At 41.9% G+C, this 21,250-nt stretch overlaps 1 protein-coding gene, 1 non-coding gene and 1 pseudogene across 2 annotated transcripts in view; 1 reads left to right on the top strand and 2 right to left on the bottom strand.

Moving 5' to 3' along the window:
* The window catches only part of LOC100357943 (uncharacterized), a 159,691-nt gene that overhangs the window by 42,871 nt on the left and 95,570 nt on the right, over positions 1–21,250 (bottom strand). The gene's annotated exons all lie outside the window — the stretch shown is intronic.
* LOC100345888 (olfactory receptor 1J1) lies at positions 8,030–10,681 on the top strand. Its single transcript, XM_017350039.4, has one exon. It carries the CDS (start codon positions 8,861–8,863, stop codon positions 9,800–9,802), a length of 942 nt encoding a protein of 313 aa, XP_017205528.1. The 5' UTR covers positions 8,030–8,860; the 3' UTR covers positions 9,803–10,681.
* Positions 17,031–17,997, bottom strand: LOC149128880 (olfactory receptor 1J21-like; annotated as a pseudogene).

Here is a 21,250-nt window from a genome sequence, read left to right as displayed (position 1 = left end):
ATTCCGACTCTGACGGAGACTTAAACACAGTCCTCTCTAACTCCATTGTGTTGTCACACTGTAATCACCTCTTACCTAAATGACTGGACCATTTCCTCACTGGTCTTCTTGCCGTGTTCTCTGAACACTGCAAATATAAGGCCATTATCTATTCCTTGCCTATACTGATAGTTTTAAATATAATACTGTCAACCTTCTGATGAAATCTTTTTATGGCCCATTCATCAGATTTTTCATTACTATAAAACAATACCTGAAGCAGGATGCTTTATAAACAAAAGATATGTATGCTTGACTTACAAGTTCTGAAAGTATAATCCCACAGCACGGTACAAGATTTTGCAAGGCCCTGTCCTGACTACATCACACCCTGGCAGAAGCATGTTTGTCTTTTTTACCTCTCTCCTTATAAATCCATTAGGGTTTACTTTTCATCATCCACCCTGGCACATTTCTAATGATACCAGAGTCAGTGACAGCCAGTATGAATGTCCTGTAGTATTTTCCACAGGTTGTGCCCAACTCACTGTTCTTGATGGATATCAGTTTGCGCCGACACAGCATAGTACTCTGTTGTGGATTTCCTCAAAGCTGGGGCAGTCATTAACAAGGATTTCACGTTGCCTTGTCTTTGGAGACTGCTTGTGTTTCAGCATGCATTCTCCAGTTTCATAATTTGTTGGAGGCCCAAGTTGATTGGCTCCTATGGCGCTCTCATCTTTTCAGCCACCATCGTCCTGTCTTGGGTGCAGGACGTCCCCCAACCAAAAGTTTGGCCAAGAAACAAGAGAAGCTCTGACATTCACTCTCACAGCTAAAATATTTATTGAGTCCTGAGTGCATCCATTATTTCATGTCAAAACTGAAACAGAACTCTGCCTATACTAGATGGTTCTGTAGGAAGAAAACTTTCTGTATTTTTTGATCTGTGTTTTTGTCATCCAGGGATGAGTAGTAACATTCCTCCAGGTTTCAAATTGAGTATAGTAAGAAGCGCAGTCTTCTCAGGGCACACAATAAGGGAGACATGATGGTTCAGTGGAGCTAGGCTTTAGGTTTAGTGTTAATATGTTTGGCTTTGAATCCTCATTTAGCCATTCTTTTGAAACACTCTCAAAAACTCAGTAAAATGGGATAATCCTACCCAACTCAAGAATGGCTGTGGGGACCAGTGCTGTGGCACCGTGGGTTGAAGCCATGGCCTGAAGCACCGGCATCCCATATGGGCGCCAGTTCTAGTCTCAGCTGCTCATCTTCCAATCCAGCTCCCTGCTATGGCCTGGGAAAGCAGTGGAGGATGGCCCAAGAGCTTGGACCCTTGCATCCACAAAGGAGACCAGGAAGAAGCTCCTGGCTTCAGATCAGCTCAGCTCCAGCCGTTGTGGCCATCTGGGGAGTGAACCAGCGGGTGGAAGACCTCTCTCTCTGTTTCTGCCTCTCTCTGTAACTCTTTCAAATAAATTAAATAAATTAAAAAAAAAAAGAATGACTGTGGGAGCTGGCACTGTGGTGTATGAGGTTAACCCTCCACCTGCAGGACTGCATCCCATATGGGTGCTGGTTTGTATGCTGGCTGCTCCTCTTCTGATCCATCTCCCTGCTAATGGCCTGGGAAGGTAGTGGGAGATGGTCCAAGTGCATGGGCCCCTGCACCCAAATGTGAGACCTGAAAGAACTTCCTGGCTCTTGGCTTCATATCAGCCCAGCTCCAGCTGTTGCGATGATTTAGGGAGTGACCCAGCAGGTGGGAGACCTTCCTCTCTGTGTCTCCCTCTGTCTGAAACTCTGCTTCTCAAATAAATAAATATTTTTAAAAAAAGAATGACTGTGTTGGCTATGTCAGCTCATAGATGTGAAAATTCTTAATAAATAAGAGACTATGCAAATAATAAAAATCCTTATTTATGTTCTCGAAGGAATTGACTATCTTTAGCATCCAGCCAATGTACATCTCCACTGGGGATGTGAAGAGAAGTGGGATAATTAGTCCCTAATTGTCTCTCACTAGTAACTTTGGCATTCATCCCTAGGGTTTCCCAACATGGCTAGTAAGGAGGGAGCGGCACCCTTGTCATCACCTTGGCGCTGATGAAGAGAGTGAGTCTCTCCCACATCAGGACTGAGCTCATGACTTATTTCCCTCTTCAGCTCCAAGTCTCTTGGAGAGAAATCGAGTGATTTGTTCTTAACATGGAGCTGACAGCATTTTAATATATCACTCACTAAGCTAGGTAAGGGCAGTGCTTGTAGATTCTGCTCAGTGGCATGCATGCTTGTGTGTGTGTGTGTGTGTGTGTGTGCACATGTGCCCATGCATTCACTAATGGTCTGCTACAAAATCTTCCACATGGTACATTTGTGCCAGGTATGCTTTGTATACATTTCTTTAAATTTATTTTTTATTTATTTGACAGAGTTGTAGACAGTGAGAGAGAGAGAGAGAGAGAGAGAGAGAGAGAGAGAAAGGTCTTCTTTCTGTTGGTTCACTCCCCAAATGGCCACTACGGCCGGTGTGCTGTGCCGATCCAAAGCCAGGAGCCAGGTGCTTCTCCCTGATCTTCCATGCGGGTGCAGGGCCCAAGCACTTGGGCCATCCTCCACTGCCCTCTCAGGCCACAGCAGAGAGCTGGACTGGAAGAGGAGCAACCAGGACTAGAACCCGGTGCCCATATGGGATGCCAGTGCCGCAGGCAGAGGATTAACCAAGTGAGCCATGGCACTGGCCCCCTTTGTATAACTTTTCAAATTATGTAGACACAATAATTGAAATTTTGGGGGGAGGTAGTTTATAGTTCCTTTCTAAGAAAATATTTGTCACAATTTTGTTAAATATGTACCCAGCATCCCAACTGTAAACACATCCAAACAGGTTTAAAGAACTTTTCCTCTTTGCAAACAGTTTGCCAAATATCTACATTTAATTCTCTGAGATGTCCTTTCAAAAATTTTATCCTGCATTCTGAGTTCATTTTCTTGCCTACATAATATTTCTTCCAATGGCTGTGCACCATAGTGGCCTTAACCTTTCCCTTGTTGCTGGAAACCAAGTGGTCCATCAGAAACTGGGGTCAGGGTCTCCACTGCCTTTGGAGCCCTGAGAAGTGAGTGACTTTATAGGCAACTGTCTTTATGAATCCAGAAGCTGGTATCCTAACTTCTCATTCACCTCCAATCTTCAAATCCCATATAGTGGTAGTAGGACACTGAGCAAGTTTCATTATCAGGTGCCAGAGTTCTCTCCAAGATGAGGCTCAAACCTCTATGTTGAAATGTTGTGGGAACAGTAATCCTACTCATAAGGTGTCTGGTGAAAATGAAGCATTCCATTGGATTTGATTAACAATGGGATCCTTTCTACAGCCCAGTCCTAAACTGGGAAGATGGTAAGTGTGTGCCCAGCGGCTGTAGCCCCTTCTTTCATCCTCCCTGTGAACTCCAACCCTCTCTGCTCCTCACTTTGTTGGCGGCAGCCAGTGCCTTTGTTCTGCTTTCCAAACTTGGTCCCCTCGGTGGACTGCTCTCAGCTGTTCCATCTCAGCGAGAGTGTTAGCCATGGAGTTCCCTCTCCCAGGAATGTTTACTTTGAAACCTAGCTTTCAGTTGGAAATTTAAAGTCTTTTTTCTTGCTAAAAGAAATTCAGGTATCAGCATCCTTTTGAGTATGGTGTTTTGGGAGGAATATGGAACATTCAATGTTGTTCTGGAAATCACACTAAATGGGTGTTTTTATGCTCCCTTGGGGGAAAAAAAAATTGAGCCAGATAACATGAAGAATCTCAAGAAATAGAGGGTTCTGTCACTCATTTTCCATAACTCATGAAGATTCTGGGGTTCAGTCTGTGTCCAATATTCTAGAATCTGTACAGAAGGTCATCAGCTTCCAATACTGAGCAGCAAACCGTCTTTCACTTGTTCAGTAAGATCTAATAGCAAAATATGCATAAATACTGTTTCTGCTTCCAGATATCATATGGAGCCAGTTGGCTACTTTACGTAGTCACTGCACGTTATCATTTGACATGATTTTTCATGGATTAAATTGCCTCATAATCACTCTCTTCAGCTGGGGATGTGAGGAAACCAAGCCTGTGGCTACACAGTTGCCTTTGAATCCAGTTGACAAAGAAATGGCGAGGACCTGGGACACCATCCTCTTGTTCCTGCGTATCTGCCTCTCACTTGATAGTGTGACTGGGTGCAAATGAGGCAGAAGCAGTTCTTGTCTCTTCTTTAGATAGGAGAGATTTATCAAGGCATGGATTCTGTGCTTGTTCAGCTGGCCTGAAGGCAGAGATTTGGTCAATATCACTGACTTTGGGGATTAATAATTTGCCCATTGGCTAAATCAATTGGCCAAAGTAGTTTCATTAAACTGACATTGTGGTTTTCTACTTACCACTCATTGAATTCTTTATTTAGTGGAGGGTTAAGTGTGTATTTATTAAAAAAAAAATTTAAAGTATGCCATTGTAAAAATAAAAGAAATATTTTTTAAAAAAGGAGGAAAAAGGGTGGGAGTGAGGGAGGGAGGGTAGGTGAGAAGTATCACTAGGCTCTTAAAACTGTATTTATGAAATACATGGAATTTGTTTCCTTTATATAAATACAAAATGATTTGCAAAAAAAAAAAAAACTATCAGTAAAAAGAATTCTGCTAGGAGAAAGAATAGCAACAAGGAAACCTTAAACTGACAAGGACGAATAGATAGAACCACACTGGTCTCCTAACAGTTATTATTCCAAGAGGTCATTCTTCTAAAGATGCAAATTTTCCCCAAATGTGTAGTGAATTAATAAAGCTGATGGATGTACCCACTTCTCCTCAGTTTGACATCCTTCTTCCTAGTGAACATACCTCATACTCTATACCTCACCCTTTTCAACAAATAGAATATCCCCTTACAGTGCTTCTTTCTTCATTTAAAACGATTTCTTAGTTTGTTTAGTGTTTCCTAAGTAAATAAATATATGGCCCCATGTACTTGCCATGGAGATTTAGCAAATATGAGGGTATTTCACAAAATTCTTAGAAAATGCATATTATCTCTTTTTTAAAAAAAGATTTATTTTATTTATTTGAGAGAGTTACAGAGAGAGGTAGAGACAGAGAGGTCTTCCATCCACTGGTTCACTCCCCAGATGGCTGCAACAGCCGAAGCTGTGCCAATCTGAAGCCAGGAGCCAGGAGCTTCTTCCTGGTCTCCCATGTGAATGCAGGGGCCCAAGGACAGGGGACATCTGCTGCTGCTTTCCCAGGCCATAGCAGAGAGCTGGATCAGAAGAGGGGCAGCCAGGACTTGAACCAGAGCCCATATAGGATGCCGGTGCTTCAGGCCAGGGCTTTAACCCGCTACACCACAGCACTGGCCCCAGAAAATGCATATTATTTCTTATTTCCATTCTTCCAAGAGCTTTGTGAAATACCATCACCTTGTCTCGTTGCTACACTTATTTCTGGCTTTTCAGACACACAACATAGAAAGTTACCACCACAGCCCAAGCTCCAGCCCACCCGTCCTGTTTTCCTTCCTCCCTCTCTCAGATTCTCACCATCACGAAGGGTTTTTCAATAACCTTTAACTTCTAACACACATACTTTTCTGTACCCATAAGTCATAATACTGTGTTCTTCAGTGTTTTCATGGATACATCACACTGTAAGCATAATTTTGTATCTACTTTAACTCAGAATTGATTTTAAATTTCTATGCATGTAAACATAGTGTGGAGCCCATTCCGTTTTACTGAAGGATAGAATCGTATGAAAAATTAACATTTATTTGTCTAATTCTTGACTCCTCGTCAATTAATTGCTTCAATTCTTCACTATTAGCAACAAAGCTGTTTCTTTGTGAGGAAGAGTGAGCATTTTCCCAGGCAGGTATGGAGAAAAATCACTACATCAAGATTAATAGAAATATTTAACTTTTTACCACATATTCAATAATATTTCATTGTTATTTTAATTTGCATTTCTTTTATCACTTAAAATTAAATCCTTTTTGGCTGGTGCCATGGCTCACTAGGCTAATCCTCCACCTTGCAGCGCTGGCACCCCAGGTTCTAGTCCCGGTCGGGACTAGATTCTGTCCCGGTTGCCCTCTTCCAGGCCAGCTCTCTGCTGTGGCCCGGGAGTGCAGTGGAGGATGGCCCAAGTCCTTGGGCCCTGCACCCGCATGGGAGACCAGGAGAAGCGCCTGGCTCCTGGCTTTGGATCGGCGTGGTGCGCCAGCTGTAGCACGCCGGCCGCAGAGGCCATTGGGGGGTGAACCAGTGGAAAGGGAAGACCTTTCTCTCTGTCTCTCTCTTCCACTGTCCACTCTGCCTGTCAAAAAAATAAATAAATAAAATTAAATCCTTTTAAAATTTGCTAATTGGCCATTTGGACTTCATTTTCTGCAACTTTCTAGTTCATATTGCTTGCCATATTTTATTGAGATTTTCATCTTTTCCCTCTCAATTAATAGGATTTTTATGTATTCTGAATATGAATATTTTATTGCTTTGTGCTATTACAAATTATCCCATTCGCAGCTTGCCTCTTTATAGTTTTGTCGTGGTGGTTGTTATAGAAACTTAACCTTAATATAATTAAACTTAGAATTTTCATTTGTTATTCTCAGGGGAGATAGTTAAGAAGTGTATTGCTACTATAAAATCATAAATATAAACTATGCCATTTTCTTCTATTGGTGCTGAAATTTTGCTTCTCAACCTAAGGCTGCTAATCCCTCTGGCACTTTTTATGTTATCATGTGAGGTAGGTATGTGATGATACTTTTCTGCTGTGGGTGGCCCACAGCCTCAGCACCATTCATTGAAGAGCACATCCTTTGTTTCACTGACTTGTAATACCACCCTGTCAATTAAAAAATCCTCATTATAAGCCTGTTTCTAGGCTCTTTATTGTCCTCTGTTGATTAATTGGTTTATCTTTGTAAAAATATAGTATTTGTTGTAAACACTGTAGCTTTATAATAAGTGTTGTGGTGAACTCCTACCTTCTTAAAAATATCTAAAATTTTTTCAAGCTTTTTCATATTGAGTTAAGAAATAGATATTTCATAAACTATTATAGTGTCACTGTGAAGATTAGAATTCCTGTTAAAATTACTTTGGGTTTTCAGATTGTAGTTCTTTGTGTTACCGTGTGACAATCGGTATTGTTAGGATGACTTCAGATTCTTGAACTAGGCTTAATGTAAGTTTTTTAATGAAGTTGTCATATTAGATTTCCTTGAATGTGACATTTATTATTTGATCAACAAATTTATATTGTGCATACGTTAATTGTCTATAACAGATCCTGGATCTATAGCCAATGAATAATTAGAAATAATCATGAAATATGTAGCTCAGCAGGGGATACAGAATTAAACAGGTCATTAACACAAGATTTTGAAGGGGAATGAGATTTATGCCATAATTGATGAATGGATAAAGGAAATGTGGTTCATACATATAATGAGTACTATTCAGCAATAAAAAATGACCAGGTTTTGCCATTTGCAACAATATGGATTGAACTGAAGGTCATTAAGTTGAGTGAAACAAGCCAAGCACAGAAAGACAGGAACTGCATGATCTTATTCATATGTGGAATCTAAACAAGGTGAGCTCATCAACGTTGACAGTAGAATGGTGGTTTCCAGACACTGGACAGAGTCAAGGAGTGAGGGATGAGGAAAGGTTTTCTTTTTTCTTTGTTGATCATGTAATTTGGAGATATGACAAAGGAAATGAGTCTCTAAAAATTCCCTATAGAAGTTTTGTTTAATTTAGAGAATGAAAAGGACATAGTTAACATCAATACCTTCCATATTCTGCTTCTACCTGCGTTAATTTGAATTTAGAAGTGATTGAATGCAGCAGGTCTTATATACATGACTACACATTCTAATTTTGTGAGTTCACAGAATCCTGATACTTGCAAATAAATTCATTGTAACCCTTGGATATGGGACTGTTGCCCACACTTATTTTTCTTTCTTTTATGGATCCCCATCTTCCCTCCTCCTCCTATTCTTATTTTTCTTTTAATTTTTTCAATGACATTTTTTCATTTACTTTATAATCACAAGGTTAACTCTCCATTAAATAAAAAAATACAACAAGTAGTAAGTGGATTACATTTTGTGGCTAGATATAGTTAGATGCAAGTAAGAAGTTCCAGTATTCTACTGCACAAAGGGTAACTACAGATAATGGCTATGTACTATATATTTTTTCTTTTAAAGAAAAACTAGAAAAAATGTTTTTACCATAAAGAAATGCTAAATGATTGCTTAGATGTATTTACCCTTTTTGGACATTACATGTATGTATATATATATATGTATGTATATTTAAAACATCACATGATACCCCCTAAACACATATACCCCTTATGTGTCAGAAAAATTAATAAATAATCTCTTGGCTTCCACAGAACAAATTCTGGAGTCAAAACACTGAGGTGCCTCCTATGTGTTCCACTGTAAGACTGCTTCAGTTATCCTGTCTTCAGAGTAGAGTTGGTACAGTACCTACCTAGTTCAGATATTTAAGACTAATGAATCAGCTACTACAATAAGCCATTAGAACAATGTTCAAGGAAAGATTTAGTAAACATTAACTGTTAATATTATCATTTACAGAAACTTGGACCAGATTGAGAAAGAAAGTGGCTGCATATCCTAGACCTGCATTTTTTTTTCCTATCACATTTGCAGTGAAATATGTGAGAAAATATGGATAAATACACCACCATAGTCTAAAGCATCTCTCTATTATCCTGTACACAATCATCATTTCTCATCCTGAAACAGTCTACATTTCTCCTTCAACTTCCAGCACAGCCGCCTTCATCTGATACACGAGTATGAGGCCTGAGAACCAGAGCAATGGATTCGAATTCCTCCTCCTGGGGCTCCCCATCCGGCCAGAGCAGCGGGGAGTGATCTTTGCCCTGTTCCTGGGTGTGTACCTGACCACAGTGCTGGGGAACCTGCTCATCATCCTGCTCATCAGGCTGGACTCCCGCCTCCACACCCCCATGTACTTCCTCCTCAGCCACTTGGCCTTCACTGACATTGCCTTCTCGTCGGTCACTGTGCCAAAGATGCTGCTGAGCATGCACACCCAACACCTTGCCATCCCCTATAAGGGCTGCATTTCACAGACATATTTTTTCATATTCTTTGCTGACTTAGATAGTTTCCTTATCACTTCAATGGCCTATGACAGATATGTGGCCATCTGTCACCCTCTGCATTATGCAACCATCATGAGTCAGAGCCTTTGTATCACGCTCGTCGCTGGGGCCTGGGTCATTGCTTACGCATGCGCTCTTCTGCATACCCTCCTTCTGGCCCGGCTTTCCTTCTGCGTTCACCACATTATCCCCCACTTTTTCTGTGACCTTGGTGTGCTGCTCAAGTTGTCTTGCTCAGACACCTCCCTCAACCAGCTGGTGATCTTCACTGCAGGGTTGATGGCCATTATACTTCCGTTCCTATGCATTCTGGCTTCTTATGTGCGTATTGGGATCGCCATCCTCCGGGTTCCCGCCACCCAGGGCGTCTGTAAAGCCTTGTCCACCTGTGGATCCCACCTCTCAGTGGTGACTCTCTATTATGGCACAATTATTGGTCTCTACTTTCTTCCCTCATCCAGCAACGCCAATGACAACAACATAATTGCTTCTGTGATATACACAGTGGTCACGCCCATGTTGAACCCCTTCATTTATAGCCTGAGAAATAAAGACATGAAAGGGGCTTTAAGAAAACTCTTGAGAAAGAAAACCCATCCTCCCAAATGATACTTAGCTTTCATTAGAGCAGCCACATGATCCTGTTTTCTTAATAACATAAATACAAATTATTGAAAATATAGCTTACTTGTCTTCCTTCTACAACTGTCACTCTGAAATGCCTTTCTGATATCTTACACCTGTTCCGAGGTATATAAAGTCAGATTATAAAAAATAATTTATTTACTTGAGAGACAGAGCTTCCACCTACTGGCTCACTCCCCCTGTGGTCCAATAGGTGTGTCTGGGCTATGCCAAAGCCAGGAGCCAGATGCTAAATCTAGGTGGTCTACATGGGTGGCAGGGACTCAACTACCAAGCCATCGCCTGCTGCCTCCAAGAGTGCACATTTACAGGAAGTTAGAATCAGGAACAGAGCTTGCACTCAAATCCAGGCACCTTCATATGGAATGCAGGTGTCTCAACCAATGTCTTAATCACTAGACCAAATGCCTGCTCCAGGGTAGATTTTATAGAACTTCATTTGCTCTTTTCTTGGACAACAAGATTAGAAAATTGTTTGAGGGTGCTATGTTGCTTAGACTCATATTAATTAAATGGAAGCCATCAGGAGTGGTTTTCACCCAAACTCTAAAATTGTTATAAAATTGTGTTTGGCCTTTCACACCCCCATTTCCAAAGAATTTTCCACTTTTGTGGAGATGTGGCTTACATAGAGAAATCAATTAACAACAGATGCTGGCGAGGATGTGGGGAAAAAGGAACACTAACCCACTGTTGGTGTGAATGCAAACTGGTCAAGCCACTATGGAAGTCAGTTTGGAGATCGCTCAGAAACCTGGATATAGCCCTACCATACAACCCAGCCATCCCACTCCTTTGAATTTACCCAAAGGAAATTAAATTGACAAATAAAAGATCTGTCTGCACCTCAATGTTTATTGCAGCCCAATTCACAATAGCTAAAACTGGAATAAACCTGAATGCCTGTGGGGAGCAACCCGGACTGGACTGAGTTACTGGAATTAAGACTTATTCTATGCAAATGAATCTTGATGTGAATGGAAGGGGAGAGGGAGTGGGAAAGGGGAGGGTGGTGGGTGGGAGGGACGGTATGGGGGGGAAAGCCATTGTAACCCATGAGACGTACTTTGGAAATTTATATTCATTAAATAAAAGATAAAAATAAATAAATAAATAAATAAAATGAACTAGCTCAAAAAAAAAAAAAAGACTTATTCTATGCATCTGCTCTCCCACAATATGGCGCTGAGAAGGGAGAAACAGCTTCTACACAGCTGCCTCCAGTTCAACCAATAAACTGTGGGACCTGCTCCTGATTGGAGGAGAGCAGCGTACTTGGCGTGTGGGCAGCCGAGTTGGGATTGGTGGAAGAGGACTATAAAGGAGGAGAGAGACGGCATGCACCAGGAACATCTAAGGGGAACATCCAGCTGAAGGAACACCTGTGCAGCCCCCGAGAGAGCCGGCCGGCGGTGTGCCGCTCCCCCGCGGAAGTGGGGAATGTGGCAGGGGGAACCTCCCTTCCACGGAGGTGGAAGGGTCGGTAGCCAACCCGGGAAGAACCAGCAGCAAACCCGGGGAGGGCCGAGCAGACAAAAGAACAGCGCAGGGTCCTGTGTCGTTCCTCCACGAAGACGGGGAGCGACATAATGGTGCCGTGACTCGGATAGGAAACTTAGGAGGGAAGAAACGGGAAGAAATGGGAAAATATCAGAGATAGAGACTAGCAAACAGCCTAGGGAAAAGCCGGACGAAAAAGGTGCTGGAAGAAGCTATTGAAAGCCTAGGCATAGACTCGGATACGGACTACGGGGGGAAGCTGGGAGAAATCTCTAAGATCGAAAGCGAAAGTGAAAGCTAGAACAAACAGATTTGGATACGGACTGTGGGGAGAAGCCAGGAGAAATGAGGGAGGAATATTGTTGGAAGAAAACTTAGGGAAATATACCGGGTAGAGAAAAATGTTAGGGAAATTGAAGCCGTGGGGGACAGGCCGAGGCGGAAACGTAAGCCAGTTTGGAATTCTTTAAGTCAGCCCAGGGGGCAAAAGGCGAAAATCTGGAACCAGAGGCAGAGACGTGGGCCGCCAGGTTGGAATCCGTCAGATTAGCCCGCGGAGCAAAGGACGGGAAGCCAGACCGAAAGGCGCAGATGCGTGAGCTAGGTTGAATTTGCCAGGTTAGCCCGGGGAACTTAGATTGAATGCTAGTGGCGGAAACGTGAGCTGAGGCTGTGTGACTCACGGAGGCTGTCGCGCGCAGAGAGAGCTTGCGGGGCACAAGTAGATAGGGAATGCTGGGCTAGTGCGAGGCCGTGGTGCGGGCGCGAAGCCAGGAAGCCGTGCAGATGAGAGAAGCTGGCTGAAGCGGCTCAGAGCCGGGAAGCCGCTGAGAAGCAGCCTCGGGGCGGGCGCCGGGAAGCCGCAGGGATAAGAGAAACAGAAGTTTAGAAGTAAAATGAGAGAAATAGGAATGCTGGTAGATAGAAGTAAAATAGGAGAAATAGGAATGCCCGGAGATAGGGAAATAGAGAAAAATAAGGCCTCCCCTCAACATGGCAATGAGAGAGCTTGGATTCGGTCTGCCTGATTAGGGAGGTGGTGAGCACCTGTGGGCGGCTAGCAGTTTATGCGCCGCAGGTCACCAAAGACAGGCACGAATTAACATCAATAAGTCTCCCCACAATACCGCAATGAGAAGGCTTGGATTCGGTCTGCCTGATTAGTAAGGCGGTAAGCACCAGCAGGCAGCTCGACCAGAGTGTGAGCTGCAGGTCACCGAAGACAGGCACGTCATCAACACCAATAAGTCTCCCCACAATACGGCAATGAGAAGGCTTGGATTCGGTTTGCCTGATTGTTAGGACTTGTAAGCACCTGCAGGCAGTTCTAGCAGAGTAGAGCATGAGCTGCAGGGCACCGAACACAGGCACGCATCAGCGCCTAAAAACCTCCTCACAACATGGCGAAGAGAGGACCCGGATTCGGTTTGCCTGATTGATAGGACTTGTAAGCACCTGTGGGTAACTCTAGCAAGCAGAGCAGAGTGTGTGCCGTGGGACACCGAAGACAGGCGCGTATCAATGCCAAAAAAATAAAAAGAAAGGGGGATCTGTGGGGAGCAACCCGGACTGGACTGAGTTACTGGAATTAAGACTTATTCTATGCATCTGCTCTCCCACAATATGGCGCTGAGAAGGGAGAAACAGCTTCTACACAGCTGCCTCCAGTTCAACCAATAAACTGTGGGACCTGCTCCTGATTGGAGGAGAGCAGCGTACTCGGCATGTGGGTAGCAGAGTTGGGATTGGCGGAAGAGGACTATAAAGGAGGAGAGAGACGGCATGCACCAGGAACATCTAAGGGGAACATCCAGCTGAAGGAACACCTGTGCAGCCCCCGAGAGAGCCGGCCGGTGGTGTGCCGCTCCCCCGCGGAAGTGGGGAATGTGGCAGAGGGAACCGCCCTTCCACGGAGGTGGAAGGGTCGGTAGCCAACCCGGGAAGAACCAGCAGCAAACCCGGGGAGGGCCGAGCAGACAAAAGAACAGCGCAGGGTCCTGTGTCGTTCCTCCACGGAGAGGGGGAGCGACAAATGCCCATCAACAGAAGACTGGATGAAGAAATTATGGGATATGTACTCTACAGAATACTATACAAGAGGGGCTGGAGCTGTGGCTCACTTGGTTAATCCTCCACCTGCGGCGCCAGCATCCCATGTGGGCACCGGGTTCTAGTCCTGGCTGCTCCCCTTCTAGTCCAGCTCTCTGCTGTGGCCTGGGAAGGCAGTGGAGGATGGCCCAAGTGTTTGGGTACCTGCACCAGCATGGGAGACCAGGAAGAAGCACCTGGCTCCTGGCTTCGGATTGGCGCAGCACCATACGTTGCAGCTGTTTGGGGAGTAAACCAATGGAAGGAAGAACTTTCTCTCAGTCTCTCTCTCTCACTGTCTATCTGTCAAAATTAAAAATTAAAAAAAAAGAATACTATACAAGAGTAAAAAAAAATGAAATCCAGTCATCTGCAACAAAATGGAGGAATCTGGAAAACATCATGCTGAGTAAAATGAGCCAGTCTCACAGGGACGAATATCATATGTTCTCCCTGATCAGTGAAAACTAACTGAGTGCCTAAAAAGAAACCTATTGAAGCGAAATGGACACTATGAGAAACAATGTCTTAATCAGCCCTTGTCCTGATTGTCAAGGAACAACTTACTATTTTATTCCTTTTAGTGTTTTTTGTTCTACTTAATACCATTGGTTGAACTCTTTAATTAACACACAGTTATTCTTAGGTGTTTAACTGAAAAGTGATCCCTGTTAAATATAAGAGTGGGAATAGGAGAGCAAGGAGATGTACAGTTCGGCACATGCTCAATCGGACTTACCCATAATGGTAGAGCTAGAAATGTGCCAGGGGATTCCAATTCAATCCCATCAAGGGACTAAATGCCATCTTACTTGTTAAAGTGATCAGTTTAAGTTAATAATTGATCAAAAAGATAGGATTAAGTGTCAAAGGGATTACATAAATAAGACCAATGTCTGCAAATAATAATTGATAGAATTAAAAAGTAGAGAATGATCCTACATGGGAAGCAGGATACACAGCAGATTCATAGAATGGCAAATGCCCTAAACAGCACTCTGGCCTCAGAATCAGCCCTTAGGCATTCAGATCTGGGTAAAAAGCCCATGAGAGTTTCTCAGGCATGGAAAGCCAAGACACTGTTGCTTTGATTCCCAGGTTGGTTTTCTAACGTGTAAATGGCTTTTCACTATGTGGTAACTCAGGCACCAGGCTCAACTACCTTTGAGGGCAACAACTAATCTGTTTCCAGAACATTTAAGATGAGACCCACGGGATTCTTTGAATTCCCAGCCGAGAAATCACACACACTCTCTCTATTAGGGAGGACACGTCTCCTAGCCACACCTAGACCGGAAGAGAACATAGCAGCTGCTGCCCAGGGTCAACACCACAGGTCATGAGATTTGAATGGAGAACCAGCCATTTTTGTCACAAATAGCTAACAAAAGTTGCCATATACCAGACTTGCAAAACATTAGTCTGTTAATACCAGGTGATAAGAATTTTCATCCTCTGGGGACAAAGGTTTAAATTAGTATAACTCTATTATATTTATGGGCTATTTTAGAGCAGTTTAAGTATATAGAATGTATTATAGTTGAATGAATATTGATAGGGTGTTATTAACTAAAGTCTACAGTTTACATTGGAGTCCATGCTGTGCTATGTAGCTTTGTTTCTTCCTGGTTTTGCCAAATGCTTAGTGACATGTATCCATGGTTACAGCATCAATCAGAATAGTTTCTCAGTCCTAAAACATCTCCCTTGCTTCATCTATTCAACCCTCCTCTTCCTCTGCTTCAGACCCTTAGGAATCACTGATCTTTTTGTTATCTCAATGGTTTTGCCTTTTCTGGGATGTCATATAGTTAAGATCAGATAGTATGTAGCCTTTTCACATTGGCTTCTTAGTATAGTGATTTTAGGGGGAAAAATAGCAGTGATAGTTAAGTTGAACATACACATGCCCTACAATCCAGTAATTCTTATGTGTATATAATTTACAAGTCTCTTTTATATATACACTGGATGCATGTAAAAATGTTCATAGCAGCATTGCTCATTGTTCACAATGCTGATGGAACAAACTGGTGCTGAACATAGAACAGAAGAAGTGTGCTATATTCTCACAGTAGGATGCTATATTATGATTTTCACATTGACAATATTAGGCAGCAAAAGCAATGATCCCAGAATAAATGTAGTATTATTATTTATATGCAGTTCTAGAATAGGTAAAATTGAAGGATCAATATAGAAATACTAAATATTAAGAGAATATTAAGGATTTTTAAGAGGAAAGATGATAAAATTGAGGAGGAAACAGAAGGAAATTTAATAGTATTGTTAGTTTTCTATTATGTAAGCCTGAAAATTATTATTTAAAATATGATCCTATATCACATTAACATACACATACACACAGTATAAAGACATATCCAGTTAAATGTTTTATTTGCCATTTTATTTGAATGCTATTTTCATATTTTTAATATTAAAGTTTAATTTCAGTAAAATGTAAAAATATTGCTCAAGTTTGAAAAATATTCAAGTGGTTGGTAGGTCTCGAGATTTGAACGCATATATACAATATCTTGAACACTACTTCCACTACATATGGCTAGCTTAGTGGCACAGGACTGGCTACCAACCCTCTCTCAATCTGAATTCCTTCCTTCATACCGATTACTAGGAACAAGTGAAATAACGGAAATGGAAACATCTGTCACAGTGATCAGCATACAGCAAAGAAGGTAGCTACCTGTGTCTTGAGCAGAGATATTCCCTCAAGAGCTAGAGACAGAACTGTACCATTTTAGGTGGACACATGGGCACTGTTCACGTAGCTGGATATTTTTTCAGCTAAAGTAAAATCTAGCTGTGTGGGAGTCTTGTCTGAAGTCAGTGCAGATTGCCTCGACTTCTTGCCACTCCTCAGCCCACATCCTGGAAGGCTGAGCCCCGCTAGCAGAATGGACTGATTACCCGTAATTGCATCACCACACAGAAAGCCACGTTAACGCCCACTCTCACTGCCATGCTGTATACCCAGTTGACCTTTGCAGGACCTCAAGAGATCCAATCAAGTCTCTGAACCAACTCTGTCTGGACCATTGCCCCAGCCTCCTACAGAAAACCATCTCACTTCAATTTGTGATTAATCCCACTCAATTTGAGAAGGAAAAAAGTTTTGTGCCTAGTTATTATCATACTATGAACATTTAAAAAAAAACAGTGGAGCAATGGATAGGAAATTTTAAACAAAAAAATCTCTAATTAAGGCTACTAACAAAATTCCAAATGTTTCGTGGAATTAAACACAGAATAAAATTATGAACCTACAAGAAGAAATATTTTTGTCTTAAGAATGGCTTATCAAAGTGTTTTAACTATCCAAAGAAATTAAGAGTTGTGTGTATGTAAAACTTTAAAATTCTTGGAGGACAAGTCATGCTGAATGAAAAGTGTAATAACAATAGAACGGGAGAGTTACACAGGTATGTTTGTAAAACCCTTTCCCGAGTTGCTCTAAACATCACTAACGTAATTAAACTAAGTCCAGGAGGAAACATAGGCTCAAGAAAGAGTACTGCATCGACATTCGCTAAGAAACTGCAGTTCACAGAGGGGGTGCATGCAGGGGGCTGAGGTTGTACAAGTCCAGGCAGAGGACGTGGAACAGAAGGCCCATCATGGTGAGAATCTTCTCCCTCTGCTAAATACATTACCTAGAGCTCCTTTCATGTCCTGATTCCTCAGACTATAGATAAAAGCATTTAGCATGGGTGTGACCAGACTATACAACACAGCCACAATGACATCCTTGTCACTAGTGGTACTAGATGAGGAGAAAAAGTACAGTCCAATAATTGCTCCATAGTACAGAGAAACCACAGAGAGGTGAGAGCCACACGTGGAAAAGGCTTTGCAGATCCCCTTGATGGAAGGCGTTCTCAGGATGGTGGCCCCAATGTAGCCGTAAGACACCAGAATGCATATGAATGGCAAAGTAATGACCACAGTTCCCACAGTGAGGATGACCAGCTCACTGACACTGGTGTCTGAGCTGTACAGCTTCAGTAAGGCAGAGAGGTCACAGAAGAAATGAGGGAGAGTGTTGACTCTGCAGAAAGAGAGCCGGGCTAGAAGGTGGGTGTGTAAGAGGGCAGTAGCAAAGGCTAAGACCCAAGACACAATTACTAGCAGGAAACAGAGACTCAGACTCAGGATGGTGGTGTAGTGCAGGGGGTGACAGATGGCCACATACCTGTCGTAGGCCATGGAGGTGAGAAGGAAGCTGTCGAGACCCCAAACAATAAGAAAAAAAACTCCTGGGAGATGCACCCAACATGAGATGGATTGACTGTGTGTGTGCATATTCTTGAGCATCTTAGGAACAGTGACTGATGATAAGGACATGTCAGAGAAGGCCAAGTGGCTGAGGAAGAAGTACATGGGGGTGTGGAGCGGGAGTCCAGCCTGATGAGTAGGATGATGAACAGGTTCCCCAGCACCATAGTCAGGTACACACCCAGGAACAGGGCATAGTACATGTCTTGGTCCTCTGGCCGGATGGGGAGCCCCAGGAGCAGGAATTCAGACACACTGCTCTGATTATCCCTTCTCATGGTCTTCTTTTCTTTTGTTGGAAAAGAAGAAATGGAGATGTGAAAATATGAGAAATGATTATGAGCATTGTATAAAGAAAGCACAGCTTTGAATTAGCAGTCCATTTTAGCCAGAACGTCTCCAGCTTTTTGCCTCACCACTGGACTAGTGATGGTCTACTGGAAGGATGTCATTGGTCCACCAAGAAATCAGCACGTAATTCAGAGAAACCCGGAGGCATCGGAACGATTATCAGATCAGTCCAGGAGTTCATGGTGGAAATGTGAGATTAAGAAGTGAGGGTGCAAGGGCGAGTCAACAACTAGCTGTTAGATACACACACAGAGCATCTCTAGTTAACAGTCTGTTGGACTCTCTTGCTCTCCGTGCTGAAACGTGCTTTGGCTAATGCTCTGTTCCTGTGGATAGGATAAGACAAAAGAGAATCCAGTGGGCTTCTTTGGACTTCCAGACTATCAGGATCTGGAAACTTGGTGGAAATGCCCTGTCCAGCAGGTCAAGGCAACGGGATCAATGTCATGAATCTGTTTCAGAAACATAAAATATTGAGTGACATTCATTGTAAGATAGTCATCAGTTTTTCCTTTAGGAAGATTTCTTGCCACTCAAATTATCAGTCTACATCACACTTTCTAAAGGGATTGTCCTTGAAATATGGATAAAAGGTCTCTTCAAAATCTCACCTTCTGTATTCTCACCTAAAAAAATAAATAATGTTTATTCAAGTCCTCAGAACACCAGGAAATGTCTGGTGTTTCAGTTGCATCTTGAATCCACCAGGAAGTTCTTGGTCTATCTAGTATAAACAATCAATAGGGTTTCCTTTTCCACAGCTTGCAGTTCCTAACCTAGGTTCCATGCCAGTGATTCTTTGTTGATATTTTTCCCATCAAAGGGCACCAGTTTGTGTCCTGGCTGCTCCACTTCCGATCCAGCTCTCTGCTATAACCTGGGAAAGCAGTGTAAGGTGCCCCAAGTGCATGGGCCCCTGCACCCATGTGGGAGACCCAGAAAAAGTTTCTGGCTTCAGATCGGCACAGCTCCAGCGTTTGTGGCCACTGGAGGAGTGAATCAGTGGATGGAGGACCTCTCTTTGTCTCCATCTCTCTCTGTAAATACCTCTCAAATAAAAATAAAAATTTTTAAATATTTACTTTTTATACTTCTAATCCTATCATTTCTCTGTTTTTCTCCTTCAGGTCTTAGACCTACCCTTGTGAACAATCACAAGAAAGAACAGGGAACGAAAACATCATGGTCTACTGGAAAAACAATCCATCTTCTATACAAAGACTTGTTCAGTCTTTGTCTTTGAGAACTGGAGAGATGTCTCTCTAAATGACTCATCATTCATTTGGGGACTAACTGAAATTCACATTAATGCGCCAATTCTCCCAACATGACTAAAATCATCTATAAAATCTGTACATTCTTTAGGCTCCAACATTAAAAATCCTATTAAGGTAATATTATCACCTAAGATGAATTCCACATTCAATTTTTTTTATTTTTTATTATTTTATTTTATTTAATGAACATAAATTTCCAAAGTACAGCTTATGGATTACAATAGCTTCCCCCCACCATAACTTCCCTCCCACCCACAACGCTCCCCTCTCCCACTCCCTCTCCCCTTCCATTCACATCAAGATTAATTTTCAATTATCTTTATATACAGAAGATCAGTTTAGCATATATTAAGTAAAGATTTCCACAGTTTGCACCCACACAGAAACAACAAAGTGTAAAATACTATTTGAGTACTAGTTATAGCATTGATTAAACACCTAAGAGTAATTGTGTATTAATTACAGAGTTCAACCAATAGTTTTAAGTAGAACATAAAAAATTACTAAAAGGGTAAAGTATTAAGTTCTTTTTTTTCTTTTCTTTTTCTTTCTTTTTGTTTGTTATATAGTTTTTTTTATTTAATAAATGTGAATTTACAAAGTGCAACTTTTGTATTGTTGTGGCTTCCCCCCCCCAACCTCCCTCCCTCCTGTGGCCCTCCCCTCTCCCATTCCCTCTCCCATCCTGCCCTTCATCGAGTTTCATTTTCAATTACTTTCACAAAAGTGCAACTTTTGTATTGTTGTGGCTTCCCCCCACAACCTCCCTCCCTCCCGAGGCCCTCCCCTCCCCCATCCCGCCCTTCATCACGTTTCATTTTCAATTACCTTCATATACTGAAGATCAACTTAGTATATACTAAGCCAGGATTTCAACAGGCTGCACTCACACAACCGAACCAGGTATAGGGTATTGTTCGACTAGTAGTGTTGTTTTTAATTTTCATAGTTAAACACATTAAGGACAGAGAACCTACGTGGGGAGCATGTACCTATCCAAAAAAGGACTGATGTCCAGAATATATCAGCAACTTAAAAATTCAATATATGTTCCTAAATCTATATATTTACAATGCATGAAATTTGTTCTTATTATATAAAAAATAAAAAATTCAACCATTAAAAACCAACCGAATCAGTTAAAAAATGGTAAATGACCTCAATAGACAGTTCTCAAAAGAAAAAATAGAAATAGTCAACAAATATATGAAAAAATGCTCAACATCACTACCCACTAGGGAAATGCAAATCAAAATCACAAGGAGATAGCACCTCACTCTTGTCAGAAATTCTAAAATAAAAAACAGAAAGTAACAAATGCTGGTGACGATATAGAGTAAGGGGAACACTTACACACTGTTAGTTGGAATGCAAACTAGTCCAGCCACTGTGGAAAGCAGTGTGAGATTTCTTTAAGAAATAGAAATAGACTTGCCATACGATCTGGAAATCCCATGGTGTATATACTCAGAAGACATGCATACATTATATGAAAGAGATACCTGCAACCACATGTTTATAGCAACACCATTCACAATAGCTAAAATATGGAATCAACCTAGGTGACTATCATCAAATGAATGGATAAAGAAAATGTGGTATATATACACAAAAAAGAATGGAATTCTACTGTTTGTATCAAAATGGAAACAACTAGAGGCCATCAAGTTGTATGAAATAAGCTGGACACAGAAAGGCAAATAGCAGATGTTCTCCCTTCTATGTGGAAGCTAAAACTTAAAAAGAAAATAATAATAAAAAAGCAAAGACCTGTATAAGTATTGTTGCAAATATAGTTTTGCCAACCTATTTTATATCTTTATCAAATGAATGGTTAAGAATATTACATCTCTATCATTTTAATGATCTGTGATTACTTTAAAATTTACTATGTATTGCTTCT

This window comes from Oryctolagus cuniculus, chromosome 1, assembly GCF_051225735.1.
Source record: "Oryctolagus cuniculus isolate XC-2025 breed Fujian yellow rabbit chromosome 1, ASM5122573v1, whole genome shotgun sequence".
NCBI classification, from domain to species: Eukaryota; Metazoa; Chordata; class Mammalia; order Lagomorpha; family Leporidae; genus Oryctolagus; species Oryctolagus cuniculus.
This window is presented reverse-complemented; position numbering and strand designations above follow the sequence as displayed.

What these genes read in the sequence shown, in the direction of transcription:
- LOC100345888 (XM_017350039.4), top strand. Translation starts at nt 8,861, where the DNA reads ATGAGGCCTGAGAACCAGAGCAATGGATTCGAATTCCTCCTCCTGGGG.